The 15,420-nt window shown below is 37.4% G+C and overlaps 2 protein-coding genes across 3 annotated transcripts in view; one reads left to right on the top strand and one right to left on the bottom strand.

The window, feature by feature from the left end:
• Positions 1-1,366, top strand: part of Col17a1 (collagen type XVII alpha 1 chain) — a 51,647-nt gene extending 50,281 nt beyond the window's left edge. The window contains exon 56 of the mRNA XM_069994043.1: positions 435-1,366. Coding sequence (XP_069850144.1) covers positions 435-487 — 53 coding nt within the window. The 3' untranslated portion in view covers positions 488-1,366. The remainder of the gene's footprint in view (positions 1-434) is intronic.
• A 1,857-nt stretch (positions 1,367-3,223) lies between these two features.
• The window catches only part of Slk (STE20 like kinase), a 53,587-nt gene continuing 41,390 nt past the window's right edge, over positions 3,224-15,420 (bottom strand). For both annotated transcript variants that reach the window (XM_069994046.1, XM_069994045.1), the window contains 6 exons: positions 12,893-13,022; positions 11,532-11,656; positions 10,221-10,409; positions 9,606-9,731; positions 8,645-8,758; positions 3,224-7,172 (listed from right to left, as the gene is read on the bottom strand). In XM_069994046.1, the coding sequence (XP_069850147.1) occupies positions 7,026-7,172; positions 8,645-8,758; positions 9,606-9,731; positions 10,221-10,409; positions 11,532-11,656; positions 12,893-13,022 (831 nt within the window). In that variant the 3' untranslated portion in view covers positions 3,224-7,025. The remainder of the gene's footprint in view (positions 7,173-8,644; positions 8,759-9,605; positions 9,732-10,220; positions 10,410-11,531; positions 11,657-12,892; positions 13,023-15,420) is intronic.

Below are 15,420 nucleotides of genomic sequence, written 5' to 3' on the forward strand. Positions count from 1 at the left end.
TTTGAACCATGATCCTCATATCTCAGCGTCCTGAGTAGCTAGGATTATAGGCGTGAGCCACCGGTGCCTGGCTTACAAATGATTTAATTTTTGAAATCATCTTAGCAGTAGTCACAGTGGTTGTAACTGCCCATTAAGATCCTACAGTCCATAAAACTTTGTGGTTTTGGGGGTCATCAGTTGTGGGATTAGAATTCAGGGCCTGGGTGCTGTCCCTGAGCTCTCTTGCTCAAGGCTAGCACTCTACCACTTTGAGCCATAGTGCTACTTCCAGTTTTCTGGTGGTTAATTCAAGTATTACAGACTTTCCTGCCTGGGCTGGCTTTGAACCGCAATCCTCAAATCTCAGTCTCCTGACTAGCTAGAATTACAGGCATGAGCCACTAGCACCTGGCAACAAAACATTTTCTGATTTCTACTCATCTAACTCTCAGGTGACCAAGTCTACGTGGGACGGAGGAGGAGAAGTATCGCCAGCAAGCCATGAAGCTGGCTGTCCCCTGGACTAGTTTTTGCAGTACATATGGGCACCTAAGTCAGATTCTCTCCACCATGAAAGTTGGAGTCTCTGTCCTGATGAGACAAATGGTCACATAGCAAGGTTCTTGTCTGAACAAACCAGTGAGAATGCAGTCAGACACACCATCTCTAACAGCCTCACTGGGTGCAATTTCAGAGCAGCTTCAACGCCTTGGGATGAGGCTATCTAGACCCTGGCTCCTTGTTCTTTAGCATTCAGGGCAGGCCCAGGCCCGGCCCCAGGCTCAGAAAGCCAGTGACATCCAAGTTGGCTTGGGAGTCTTGGGGCCCAGAAATGGCAGGTGGGGCTGGGGTGGCTTCTTGGAGGTAACAGCTTGATGGGGCTGTGCTCTGGTTTCTGCTGAAGGCTGTGCTGCCAGCTGCTTCCTCCCCTCTCACCCTGCATTGTCTAGTCACAGCAAGAGAGTTGACTAAGAAGTGACTCTTGCAACTAAAGAAATTAGGAAATTCGCTTCCCCTGTAGAAGTGAGAGGGTTCCTAATAGTTTTATTATACATGCAGATTATGATTCCCACTTATTAAAATGTTTGATTGTAGCTACGATCTGTACCAATAGCTCTGTGCTAGAGTTTGTAGATATGTTATACTGAACTACACTGCAGCAAATAGGGCAACCAGAAAGAGGGAGAGAAGGAAATGGAATGCCTGATGCTGGCTGGGAAAGATGACTTCTGCTACGCTATCATCCCTCTGTCCCACACTTAGGAAATGGCATGGGGGGCTGGGTACAGCTTGGTTAAGCACTATTCACTGTCAAAAACATTTGTGGTCTCTAAGATGAAACGTTATTTCAATTGTAAATTTTCCAATTAAAAGTTTTTTTTTTAATATGTTTAATGTGAGCCATCTGAACAAAGGAAGTTTGTGTTTCGTTTTTTTAAAGAAAATATTCTGGGCTAGTTGGGTCTGACTGTAACACTGTTTATTACAAATACAAGAAAACAAAACTGGTTGTATTTCAGGGCACTACTTCTAGCATTTTAATTGGCAATATCTTTAAAGGCTGGTTTCATCTGCAACTATTAACTCAAATTTGGCCAGAAAGGATCTGGAAGTTTCTTGTAAATTATTTGAAATAAACACAAAGGGACAACATGAGCAACAAGATTATCTGAAACAGGATTGTTTACTCCAGTGATTTATCCAGGAGCAAAGAAATTAAAATTACGGGCCAAAGAACAGATGGGACTATTAGAAGGGAGAATGTACAAATACTAGTGAAGTCACTCAAAATGAAATCCAAAGCTGCTGCATTTGTTAGCTTGTTACAATCTGTGATTCTGATTGCTGGATCTTAAGTGCTGGATAAGAATTAAACATCTCTACTCTTCTAAAGACTGAATTGTTTTCTATATGGTCCTTATTCAGTCTACTCCATCAAACAACTGCTGGCAGCAACAATCACTCAAGCACCAAACATGCCACCTGGTCTTCTGGCTCCATTTTATATCTGGACAGTTGGCCACTGTGAATTGCTACGGGGATTTTTGAAAAGGAGTTCAGACAGTCTTCAAAATTCAAAGCAACTTGGTTTACTGACTTAACAAAAACCTAACTATTGTGTATAGGGTATAAATGTAAGGTGGCTTTTTAAGTTTTCCTAAAGAATTCACAGTTTCAGGCTAGGCATGGTGATGCATAAATATGGTAACAACACTCGAAAGACTGAGGCAGGAAGATCAAGAGTTTGAGGCCAGCTTAGGATGCATAGTGACACTGTCTCAAAAACACAAAAACAAATTAATCACACAAAAGCTGGCTTTTACTTTTTAAAAACTTTTACTTTGGGACTCAAGTATTCCATTTTCTATAAATGGTTCTTTCTTGATTAATCAGACCTAGAATTTTTTCCCTTGTCATTAGATTTGCTTTACTACCCAGGCAAAATAGAGTAAAAGTTCAACCTTTCTATCTTCTCTGCATAAAACCTAGGAAAAAGATGGACAGACTTGAGTGACATCTTCAAACTGAATAGCAATGGATCTGAGCCTCTTTTGTTACACACACACACACACACACACACACACACACACACAGAGTCAAGAATGAGCTCAATGATCCATTATGTGCCTAGATGAAAAAGTGACATCAATGCCTCTCTCCAATAAAGCTGGACATGTGCCAAATGCTGCTGCCGCCTGATGTCTACTGAATCTTGTATGAACGTATCACTGACAAAGGACAACAAGAAGCTATGCTAGCAAAAGTGAGATCATACAATTTAAAAACACGTGGTACCAAAAAAAAAATCTTTCCCAAAGGGTAAAAATGAAATAAAAAACATATATATACCCATCACATAGATGGAAATGTTTAAGGAGGTATCTGCATGCTGAAAGACACCCACTAACATGTTAGCAATTTAAAATAAGACAGGACAGAAGGAGAATGAGTAACAAAAGGATATAAAACTAATAATGTGGAAGGTCAAAACACCCTGAGGGATGGTAAGTTTGAAAATATATCTCTAAAAAGCAAAAGACGGGGTGACATTGTCCAAAAAGAAACATACTCATTACCTGATTTACGAAACTGTAACCCCTCTGCATAATACCTTTATAATAGCAATAAATAAAATATATAACGAGGACTGAGGGTTAAGGGGCACTAGAAAATGTTCTCATTCAGAATAATTTAGTGTCAAAGACTGTCAATTTAAAAAAGGAAAACCGTGTCCCCAAAATAGATTAAGAAATAACTTTATTTTTCATTTGTGAACCCCACAACTGAAAAGACAGATTGATCCCAAATAGACAAGAGGCATCATCTGAAACAAATTTCTTTCTGAAATTTTAGCCTGTGAACTTATTACACTGTAAAGGATCACATTTTATACTGCAGCCAACATTGAAAACTGATAAAACACGCTATTCCAAGCTTCACAGCAGAAATTTGAAAGGCTTATCAAAACCATGTCAGCCACAGAAGAGCAACAGTAGAAGCGTGAACTCCGGCGCCTTCAACGTAAGAATTAAAATATCACCCAATTTCCTACAAAAGATCATTTTCCAGAAGAGAATTGATTTACTTACTCAGAAGTCTACAAAACTGGAACTTTCTTCTTCTAACACAGTTCTAGACTGTTCCCTTAATCAATAATAATTCTAGATAATAATTTGACCAAATTTGGCTTCTCAGAAGAATCTTTGTCATGTAAGCACAGTGTGGAATGGGGGAAAATGTATAAAGTTACAAGGGAACTGGAAAAATACAAAAACAGTCACTTCTGAAACTTGCTGATGCTCAAGAAATCAGAGACCCTCTATCAAAGAGGGTATCATATGCCTGAGAACTTTGTGCTTGAGGAAACAATACTTAAGAGGTAGCTCTGGTTCAGTTTACATTTAATTATAATTTCTTGTATCCTGTCATAGGAAGGTTCCAAACTCTAGGGTTGGGAAGGTGGTTCAGTGATTGAGTGCTTGCCTTGCATGCATGAGGCCCTGGGTTTGATTCCTCAGCACTACATAAGCAGAAGAAGTCGGAAGTGGCGCTGTAGCTCAAGTGGTAGAGCACTAGCCTTGAGCTGAAGAGCTGAGGGACAGTGCCCAGGCCCAGAGTTCAGGCCCCACGACCAACCCCCCCCCAAAAAAACCCACAACTCTAAATTTCCTCCTTACCCACTCTATAGATTGACCATAGAAAAAGGTAAGAAAAAGCTTAAAGTAACTCCACTAGAATAGCAGCTAATTCAGCAATCCACAAATTAAGGATTGACAGGACCAAGAAGGCAGTCAACCGCCCAATCACATAGAGCAGGACCTTCAGAAATATAGAGGTCTGCTGTGCCCACAGTATGCAGGGAAAAGAGAGGAGGGAACTGTTTAGGGTGCACATATGGAGAGTTCCTTTTATGCGCTTCGTGACACATTCTGCCACTGCAACCAAACAACCTAATCCATATGGATTACAAAGAAGTCTCACTCCCTACCTACACTGCATGCAAAAAAGAGCACTATTATCTATTTAATGTAAGGCCTTACAAGAATCAGGAAGGTATGGGAACAAGCACTATACTGTATTATAAAACACATTTGAATTGATTTATACAACCTGAACTGTCAGATGAGTATTTCCCCTCTATTTATGTATCACTGCATAGTCCTGCACGCACATGAAAACAGTCATATTTGAAATAAAACTCATTCATGAACAGTGAATCCAAAAGGCAACTTTAAGGGAGATTTGAGAACTGCTCATAAACTTGGGTCAACAGCTCTACTCTGAGAATCTCTCCTGATTCAAAATTCTAAATGTTAAGTTGATAGGACTAAGAAGAATAAAATATTCCAAAATTATTGAAATGATACTGAAAAAATATCCACTGACTGAAGTATCCGTTTTTGAAAAGCCAATAAACTGAAGCTTTCAAAGGAGAAAAATGGTATGACAACCTCCCTTTCTCCTTTTTCAAATAAATCATTAAATACACTGGGCAACATTATACCATCAATTTTACCATAACAATATAAACAATTCCCATAATCATCCTGAATACTACTTTATAAAGATATATACTTTAAAGGCTTTTGAAAGTTTTCAACCCAGTACTTGAGAATAAAGCATTAAGTTTTGTATACAGTAACACATTCATGTGATAAGTGTATGAATTAACAACCATACATAATATATATGTATATTTATATATATATATTTATATAAAAAACAAACTTGGCCAAAGTTAAGGCTACCTACAAAGTTGTCTGAGTAAATAGTGCTTGTCAAAATAATTACAAAATTAAAATTACACATGCATTTTTAAATCATCTAAGCCAATGATAAAATAAAGTTCAGCATCCAAAGTTTTCCAATTAACTGCTAGAAAGTACTACAGACATTTACATTTTCATAATATAAATCAATGTTCCCACAACACTGTATGTAAATTTTTCACCAGCCTCATGAGTAAAGCAACTAAAAACTGAAATGCATATAATTTGGTACCGAGCACTCTTGAGAGTGTGCGCTGCAAATGGCAGGCAGCTGAGTATCATTTACAAATGTGCAATCTCACACACCACACTTCCATGTGTAATACTGTTTGACTTGACACAGGACCTTAAATGGAGTAAGAGTGAGCATTCATTAACAGTTCCACATATCAGCAACCACATGATAATGGTTTCTGTTCTTCCCACTCAAAGTATTAAACATGAAAAAAATAAACCCAAAATGTACTTAAGAAATGTCATTTCAAAACAATGTCATTTTTGATGTGTGCCCAACCATTTAAATTCTTTTTTAGAAAAAGGATGCTGAACCCAGGTGCTGGTGGATCACACCTGGAATCCTAACTACTCAGGAGGCTGAGATTTGAGGTTCTGGCCTCAAAGCCAGCAAGGGCAGAAAAGCCCATGAGACAGTTATCTCCAATCAATACCCAGAAAACCAGAAGTGGCACTGTGACTCAAAGTAGCAGAATGCTAGCCTTGAGCAAAAGAGCTCAGGGGCAATCCCCAGGCCCTGAGTTCAAGGCCCATGACCAAAGTATTCTGAACAAACGCTTCTTTTTAAGATTACCTGAAAAAAAAAAAAAACAACCCAAAATAAGAAACTCAGAGCCTATGTGTCTCTGAGGTTTCAAACAAACAAGAGTATACTATGACAGAAATCAAAGCAGCTAAGTATTATCTCAGGAAATAAAATGGGACAGCTAAATCAATACTATTGTTTTTGTGGTGAGTTCTACATTTCCCAATTCACACATTTAAAAGCTAATTTTTACCTTTCAAACTTTGTACAGGTTTTAGGATGAAAATTTCTACTAAGTAACAAATTTTTTTAAATCAGTACATTAATACTTAATGCTCTAAGGGTATTTATCAAAAAGAAAACCCTATTTTAGATGTGCTTGAAATTTAGTGTTTTAGGCACTATCATAATAAAACTAGCACCTCAATATTAGATCCTGCCTAAACAGGATGACCAATCACTGAAATAACTTTTCTTGTAAGAGTTTGTTTCTAGTGCATGATAAAATATATTTATTTACTGAATGAATAGCATACGTATACTCTTATGATTCACCAAAAGAAAAAGTTCCAACTCTCTATGGCAGAGTTCCAAGTATAAAATTTAGGCATCATTGAGAAGTTAGGTCTGGTAAAAAGATATTTATTAATTCTTAATGATGTAACAGGTTGTTTTTAAAAATAACTTTAAATGTTATTCCTCTTAACAGTTTTTCGGTAACAGTGTCTAAAGAATACAATATTTAAGGTTAATATACAAAATCACCTTAGGGAATTACTGCAAGATGCTACTCTGCCAGCATGGCCTAGCATCTGTCTTCATTCATTTTCCCTTCATCTTTGCTGAAAACACCAAAACAGAAACAAAAATAAAAACAAAAACACACCTAGAAGGTGAAGCAGGTGATTGTCTTTGTGAATGATACAGACTGTGGCAGAAGATGAAGAGAATAGAATGACATAACTTTAAAAAAAAAAAAAAAGCCAAATCCAACCACAAAATGCTTCCCATTGTTATGATCCAGTGGAGTGCAAGCTAGGAATTGGATAGAATTTGGAAATCCGGCTCTGTGTGGATGGATTAAGGCATTCTGACTCTCCAGTCATTTTAAAGAACACTTCTTGTTCCTGTAGTTTCCTGGCAAACTCTTCTTCCAATGTCTTTAAAAAGAAGAGACAAAGAAATTGTTAAACGTTGACATTATACTGTGCAGAATCTCTTCTGAGCGCCAAGCTAAAACTACGGGCCGGAAATCCTTCCTCACATGCCATCAAAAGGAAGACAGGCCTCAGCAGTGAAGATCATGAGATCTGCACAGCTTTCAGGTTCAAGACTGCTAGTCACATACATGGAAAACTTAAGTAATGAAACTTTTAAGTCCTCTACTGTAAAATAGAGGCAATAACCAGGTCCCTTGTCAATATACTGTGTGAAGATTAAATGTGATCATGATGTATTCCAGTAGAAGATACCTATTATTGACCATCTCTCACCCATATGGCCCTTATCACTTCTTAATTTGTCTTAGTTATCAAGGTGCATATTTTTCTTCCATACTGGACTGTATAAGCTGTGTGAAGGTAAGATCTAAACCACATGCATCTTTATCTACCCTTTAATACAAAGCAAAAATAATGTGTTTGATAAATATCTAAATATCTTGAATGTGATGGTATTGGTAGGTTAGGCCTTTCACAGAGAATTAAGTCATGAGGGTGGAGCACTCTGAATAGCATTAGTGCACTTTCTTTTTTTTTGGTCTGTCGTGGGGCTTGAACTCAGGGCCTGAGCATTGCTGTCCCTGAGCTTCTTTTGCTCAAGGCTAGCACTCTACCACTTGAGCCACAGCACCACTTTCGGCTTTTTCTGCTTATGTGGTGCTGAGGAATCGAACCTAGGGCCTCATGCATGCAAGGCAAGCACTCTATCACTGAGCCACCTTCCCAGCCCACATTAGTGCACTTGTAAGGAAGTCGAGAGTTCTTCCCCTCCTTTATGTGAGGACACAGGATGAAGCCAGCAGTCTGTACCCCAGAAGAAGGACCTGGCCAGAACCTGAGCATACTGGCTTTCTGATCTTGGCATTCCAGCTTTAGTTTACATTATTTTGTTACAGAGGCCTGCATGGATTAAGACAGGTATCAATAACTGTGATCAGATTGTCAAATGTTACTTTGAAATCCAAATAAAACATTGAGAAAAGATGGAAGAACACAGGAAAACTTCTCAAAAGAGAAGCTTGAGCTTTAGCCAGGAAGGAATGGTAATAATTTGATAGGCAGGATAGGAAAGGAAGGCCAAATGGAGAAAGCTGGAAAAAATGGTACAAGCAATCTGAGTAGAGAATTTTTTTAATGACACTTCTCTTTTTGGGGAGACAGGAGGAGAGGGCAACTGGATTTGAACTCAAGACCTCATGCTTGCAAAGCACACACTCTTACCACTGGAACACACCTTCAAGCCTTCAAACACAATGCTTTAAGTAAAACTTTTTAAATTACCTTCTTAGTAATGCTATTGCTCAAAGTGGCAGAGCACTGGCCTTGAACGAAAAGCTCGGGGACAGTACCCAGGCCCTGAGTTCAAGCCCCAGGACCAACAAATAAATAAATATATCTATATAAAAATTTACCTTCTTCCTAGGTCTCAATTTCTCTCTCCACTCCTTCAGTTCTTGGCTGTGTTCCTCATCTAACTCCTTGAGTTTCTGAGTCTCATGCTCAACCAACAGGTGGCACTTTTCATTCTAAAAATAAAGTTTGGGTTAAAAAATTTCATCTCAACAAGGCAATTTTTAACAGACATTTGTTTTTCAAAATAATAAATTACTTATTAATCAAGCTATTATTGAAGTTCAAAGTGTACTTTAAGAGCCAAGCACCAAGAATTATAAAAGAAGTAATTTCTCATGACTGTATGTTTAAAAGCTAGATCTGTTAACAACAGGTCACACCAAAAAGAACTTAGAATTCTAAGGGCTTTTCTTTTCCTTCTTACCGGTGTGCACCAGGATGTAGAATTAAAACTACTCCTTCTACTCATGTATATGAAGTAAATGTATAGAGTATCTATACTGTCTTTACTACTCTGAACTTTTAATATTTTAGGGATATACAATGGTCCGCACATTCCAAGTGAGATCCAAAAACCACCCTCTCTAAAGTAACTTCTATATGTCTTAGGAGAAAACTTCTGTATACTTATCACTTTTTTCACAAATGTAGAAAAAAATCAACTCAGTTCTTTTGAATGGAAAACAAACTTTAGATCCAGAATCTGACAAGACTGCTCTCATCATTTTGAAAACTCTTCTCTTGCAAAATCTTTTTTAAAAATCATACTCCATACTTTTAAAAAACTGTTTCTTAATTTAATTTAGCTTCATGTTTGTAGTAATAATAGTTTTATGAAATATAAACAAGTGCCTATGACACTAAACTGATCCTATTTGTCCATACAGGAACCGTAACTTTTAAGTTCCAGTGTTTTCCTAAATAACATTCGTTGCACTTTGGTGAGCTTTTACTTTCACCACACCAGCCACGAGAGCTGCTTGGCTACTAGAGTTCTGCTTGCGTGGTCCCTGGTCTAACCTGCAGCTGATGCAGTTCTCGCACATTGGCCTCACACTGCAACTGAAGATCCCGCATTTGATTTTCATGTTTTTGATGCTGAGCTAATCTCTCATTTTTCTGCCTCTTCTCTTCTTGTGCAGCAAACTGTAAACAACAACAAAAGCAACTATGATTAATATCCTTGTTTTTATCTACATATTCTAAAGGACATTTAACAAAATTGAAAATACAATATATTAAAGCCGAAACTAATAGTATGGTATAACTCAAAGATGGAGTTTACACCAAGACTTGGACAAGAGGGAAAGCAGGAATAAGTCTGATTAAAAACCTTAATCCTCCTAAGGGCTTAATGATCTCAGTTAATTTTTTGATCTCTGACTGCTTTTAAGTATCACAGTGAAGACATATTCAGACTGAAAATACTGTCCAAGTCCTCTCTTTCCAAGGGCCCAAGATCTGTTGTGGGGCAGGGAAGGGAGGTCTTCACTAACCACCACTCTGAGAAAATAACATGCCATGTTATCTAACCCCCAACCTAAGAATTAGAGCGAATAATCAGCAATCACAAGGTGGCACTAAATGTTTATGGCCAAAATTATGTGACATTTTTAAAGACTATTCAAACTTTACCTGCTTAATTTTGTCACGGTCCTGATCTGGTGTGGCCGTTGAGTTAATTCTCAAACTTTTCTTAAACATAGCCATTCGAGTCTTGGCCTCGCTGCGCTGGATCTTGGGCAGTCTTGCTCTTTCTTGAGTCTGTCTGTTTTTCAATTCCTCAATAAGTCTTTGATTATAACGCTGCATTTGTTCTGTTTCCTAAAAATTTTTCAACAGAATCCAGTAGTGTAGATATATTAAATACTCAAAACCCACATATATTGTTGAAGATGTCATTTGACATTATTTCTCACAGATAATCTCTCTCCTGTTGCATAGTGACCAGAAAAACATTAGAGAAAAAAAAAATTTTTTTTTTTTTTTGGTCAGTCGTGGGGCTTGAACTCAGGGCCTGGGCACTGTCCCTCAGCTCTTCAGCTCAAGGCCAGCGCTCTACCACTTGAACCACAGCACCACTTCTGGCTTTTTCTGCTTATGTGGTGCTGAGGAATCAAACCCAGGGCCTCATGCATGCAAGGCAAGCACTCTACCACTGAGCCACCTTCCCAGCCCCAGAAAAAAATTTTTTTTAAGAAAAGCAAAGTCATTCCTGACATGGGTCTTACAATGAAAAGTCTTTCAGTAAACATAGGAAATCCACATTTTTAGATATCTGAATCACAATGGAGCCAAAATCGCTACGTTTGAGATACAAAATGAAATGAAGATTATAGCATATAAAGTCTACAACCTTATATGCTGGGAATGTGGCTTAGTAGTAGAGGGCTTGCCTAGCATGCATGAAGCCTTGAGTTCAATTCCTCAGTACCACATAAACAGAAACAGCCAGAAGTGGTGCTGTGGCTCAAGGGGTAAGAGTGCTAACCTTGAGCACAGAGAAGCTCAGGGACAGTGCCCAGGCCCTGCGTTCAAGGCCCAGGACTGGAAAAATAAAAAAAAAAAAAGACATAATTACGCCAAACTTTATCTAACAAATTTTCAATGAAAGTTAGGAAACCAAAATTCGTATCTAAGAAAAACAAACTTCAAAAACACATACTTAAATGAACAAAAGTGCCGGGCACTGGTGGCTCACTCCTGTAATCCTAGCTACTCAGCAGGCTGAGATCTGAGGATTGCAGTTCAAAGCCAGCCCAGGCAGGAAAGTCCGTGAGACTCTTGTCTCCAATAAACTACTCAGAAAACTGTAAGTGGTGCTGTGGCTCAAGTGGTAGAGTACTAGCCTTGAGCTAAAGAGCTGAGGGACAGCGCCCAGGCCCAATCCCCCCCCTCCAAAAAAAAAAAGAAGACCAAAAGTGAAGATACTTTCCCTTCACTAACCTTCTCATGGCGCTTGAGTAGCTGATGTCTCTGCATGAAATACTGATCTTTAAGTTGCTGTTTAAGCAGCTGGTGTTTTTCTTGTAAGTGTCGTTCTTCAAGTTCCCAAATTGCAGCTTCTCGAGCTACAAAAAAGTAATTTTCAAAATGTCATTTGACCCTTTTTAAATGCATATTACTCCCAGGTTCAGTATTTGAAAAAAGTGAAATACTACACTAACTTATAAACTGACATTCTGAGCGATAAATAAAATATTACTAGTGTAAAATACCTTTTAAGGTCTACAAACTAAGAAATGTCCTACCAGGAACACCAAAATTCCATGTAGTCATCTTGAAAAGAAAAAAAAAAATCTAAGCAAATTTGTTAGGGGGATTAAGCACTTAAAATTCTATTCTATCATGCAACCATTTAGTGTAATGTGAAAGAGTAGACAAAATTATATAAATACATTGCTAACATTATCTAGATAGAAACAGTAGTTTTAATTCCTTTTTCATTCTGCTGCAGAGCAGAAAATCAAATCCAGGCCTTCATATATGTGAAGCACACATTCTACCACTAAAATATCCCTGTCTTACTTTAAGTACGTTTATAATCACTTTTCCCATTATAAAGGGAACATACATATATATATATATATATATATATATATATATATATATATATATATATATCATATCTTCTAATTAAAAATTTTTTCTCTTGCCAGGTGCCATGGTTCATGCCTAAATGTAGCTACTCAGAGGCTGAGATCTGAGGATTGCAGTTCAAAGCCAGCCTAAGCAGGAAAGTCCATGAGACTCTAATCTTCAATTAATCACAGAAAAAGCTGGAAGTGACACTGTGAGCAAAAAGAACTCAGGAACAGTGCCTAGGCTCAGAGTTCAAGCCCCAGGATGACCCCCCCTCAAAAAAAAATTATTTTATATACCCCAAGTTTCTTTAACTTTCTTTTTTCCACTGTGCCAGAGGAAAGCATTCAAATACTTTCTACAGTGTATCACAGGTGCCAGTGGCTCACTTCTGTAATCCTAGCTACTCAAGAGGCTGAGATCTAAGGATCACGGTTCAAAGCCAGCCTGGGCAGGAAACTCCATGAGAATCTTATCTCCAATAAACCACTAGAAAACCAGAAGTGGCGCTGTGGCTCAAGTGGTAGAGCCGTCGCCTTGAGCTGAAGAGCTCATGGACAGCGCCCAAGCCCAGAGTTCAAGCCCCCTGACTGACAAAACAAAACAAAAAAAAACAAAAACAAAAAAAACACTGGCACCAAATCCTTTCTAAGGTGTATCTCAGCAATGTTCCTGAGGTACCACTTTATGTCCCACACCCACACCCGCTGTGGAATTTCATGTACCTCTCATGAGCTGTTGTTTGTTGTTCAGGCATTCTCTTTCAATATTGGCCAATTCTGCCTTCTGTTGTTGGATGATCTTTTTCAGAGAGCCATCTAATTCTTGTTGCTGCTTCTGAACAAATTCTTGTTCCTATAGACACAGTTAACCATCAATTAGTATTTACTGAGTTAAGTATCTATTTACTGAATTAAAAATGCCTGTGTATTAGTAGTTTAACAAGATTCTCTCCTTCCCGCCAGGTGCTGGGATTTTATATGAGGCCAACCATACTATCACTGAGCTACATCCTCAGTGGTTAACAACATTTCCAAATCAAGTTTATAAAGTTAGCTGGATTTGAAAATCACCAAAATATATAGTATGGATATGGTGTAAATGTATTAGTCATTTAATTCAACTCTAGGAAAGTATTAGAATGTACAATATTCTAAATTTACTATTAAGAATAATATACACAAAAAAGTTAGTATCCCATTCAAAATTAAAATGCTGTAATAATACATTAGTAGTTTGGGGGCACAAGTAAATTTACAGCTTCTAAAACTCACTGTTCGCTATAGTGTGACTAGAACAAGAAGGCATGAGAGAAACCCTCTAGAAAGGTAATAAACAGCTAATAAGCAAAACCAATCATTAGAATTTAAACTCTATTTTTCTAAGAAACACAGAGTAAGGAAAGAAATATTATCACTGCACTAATAGAGAAAGACAGTGTTTATATCTGTATCAACAGCCTGAGCCTAAAAAGAGTAACAGATTTAAAGTCTTAATGAAAAATAATGTAAACTAAAGAAATGTAAACTAGACTAAGAAAGTGACTCATATGTTATACATCTACAAATTCCTATAATCAAGAAATTCTACTAACATGTCTAGAACCTACTAATTTACTCAACAAACATTTATTTGTACTTTTTAAAAATAGTATATTTAGATCTCCATTCCTTTCTTGGGAGGAAAGGAGTGGTGATTCACTCTCAAGGGATGGATATACAGATCAGTTCTACCTTGGACTTAGAATTTAGGACTGAAAAGGGTATTTCAGCTATAATCCTTTTTCTCGCACATCCAAGAGAACAAATCTATTTTAGAGCTATTCTTTCTTTGGCCTTGGGTGGGATCTGGTAAAGTCCCAATCACACCAGCCTGACCTTCCCGTGCACTCGAGGTCTAACAAGAGTTCCTCAAGATTCCTGCCTGTCAAGATTCCAGGCTGTCAGGGCCGTAACATGGAGTCAAGTGATGCCACTTCACTGGCATCACCATTTGTATTCTAGCATAAATATAATAGTAGATATACTATAGTAGAAAGAAAAAAAAAGTGAATTATCTCTAAAAAAATACAATTACCCACTTTACCTATTAATTTCATCATAGTAATAGAATGTCAGTTAATATTTAAATTCAAAACTAATAAGGGCTTTTGCATTTTACTAAATACATAATCTATATGATTATCTTTTAAGCACTTATAATAGTTTTTCAAGCATCTCTACTGCCTACAATAAATATTTGTAACAAAATTTGTTCTTCTTCTAATTCTAAAATTTCTATATGCAAACTTGTTGAGTAAACTTACAACCTGAAGATATAGTAAATGGATTTTTGTAAAACATTTTATCATTGATTTGCATAAAGAATTTTTTAATGTTTGCATAGACAGAAACAATGGATCAAACTTAAAGAGCATTTATTCAAATTTTATATTTAGACTCAGATAAATCAAATGCAAAAATTTAGACTGAAGTCAATAAATATGTGCAAATGAAAAACTGAAGGATAAGCCATGGTTCTAAAGTTAAATATATAATTATTCATTTGTGCAAGTTTTGTCATATTGCTATGTTTTTGTTTAGCTTATACAATTAAGTTCAAAGAAAACCTTCATTAGGCACTCAAATAACTGTTGGGCTTTATACCAGGTCAGTTTATTAAAATAAAAGGCAGTTTCAATTCCAAGGAACTTCCATGCTTTTGGTAGCAAGTATTAATAATCTTGAGCTTTCAGCCCCTTTCCTTAGTATCGCACTTAAAAGGTCAAAAGTGAACCACAGAAAACTCAAAGCTGAAGAAACCATGCCTTACAATGACTTATAGTAATGTGCCCTGAAGACGGTAACACATAAAGGGTGAAGCATGGCTACGATGGATACACAGAAGTGATCCTGGAACTGCGCTGATCCAGAAAGTGAAAACAGGATCAGCAAAGTTAAGGTAGGAAGTTATAACCCAACATATGGAAGTGGCCCCAAAGAACCTAGATGCCTCATAGCTGAACAGACAGGCTCTGAATGATACTGTAGTCAGGAATACTACCCAGAAGTTTCAATCTTAAATCTAAAAATTACCTGAAAAGGATCCTCACATAAACATTAATATATTTCATTATCTCAAAAGAAATGAAATTTTAAAAAACAAGTCGTTTAAGGATACAGGTGGACCTGTTGCAACAATGAGAAGTACAAGTTGTCATGTCGAAAACGACGAGCTTTACAATGTTGGTGGGGGGGGGGAGGCTGGAAAGGGA

Source organism: Dipodomys merriami, unplaced genomic scaffold (genome assembly GCF_024711535.1).
Source record: "Dipodomys merriami isolate MVZ:Mamm:240054 unplaced genomic scaffold, mDipMer1.0.p SCAF_102, whole genome shotgun sequence".
Lineage (NCBI taxonomy): Eukaryota > Metazoa > Chordata > Mammalia > Rodentia > Heteromyidae > Dipodomys > Dipodomys merriami.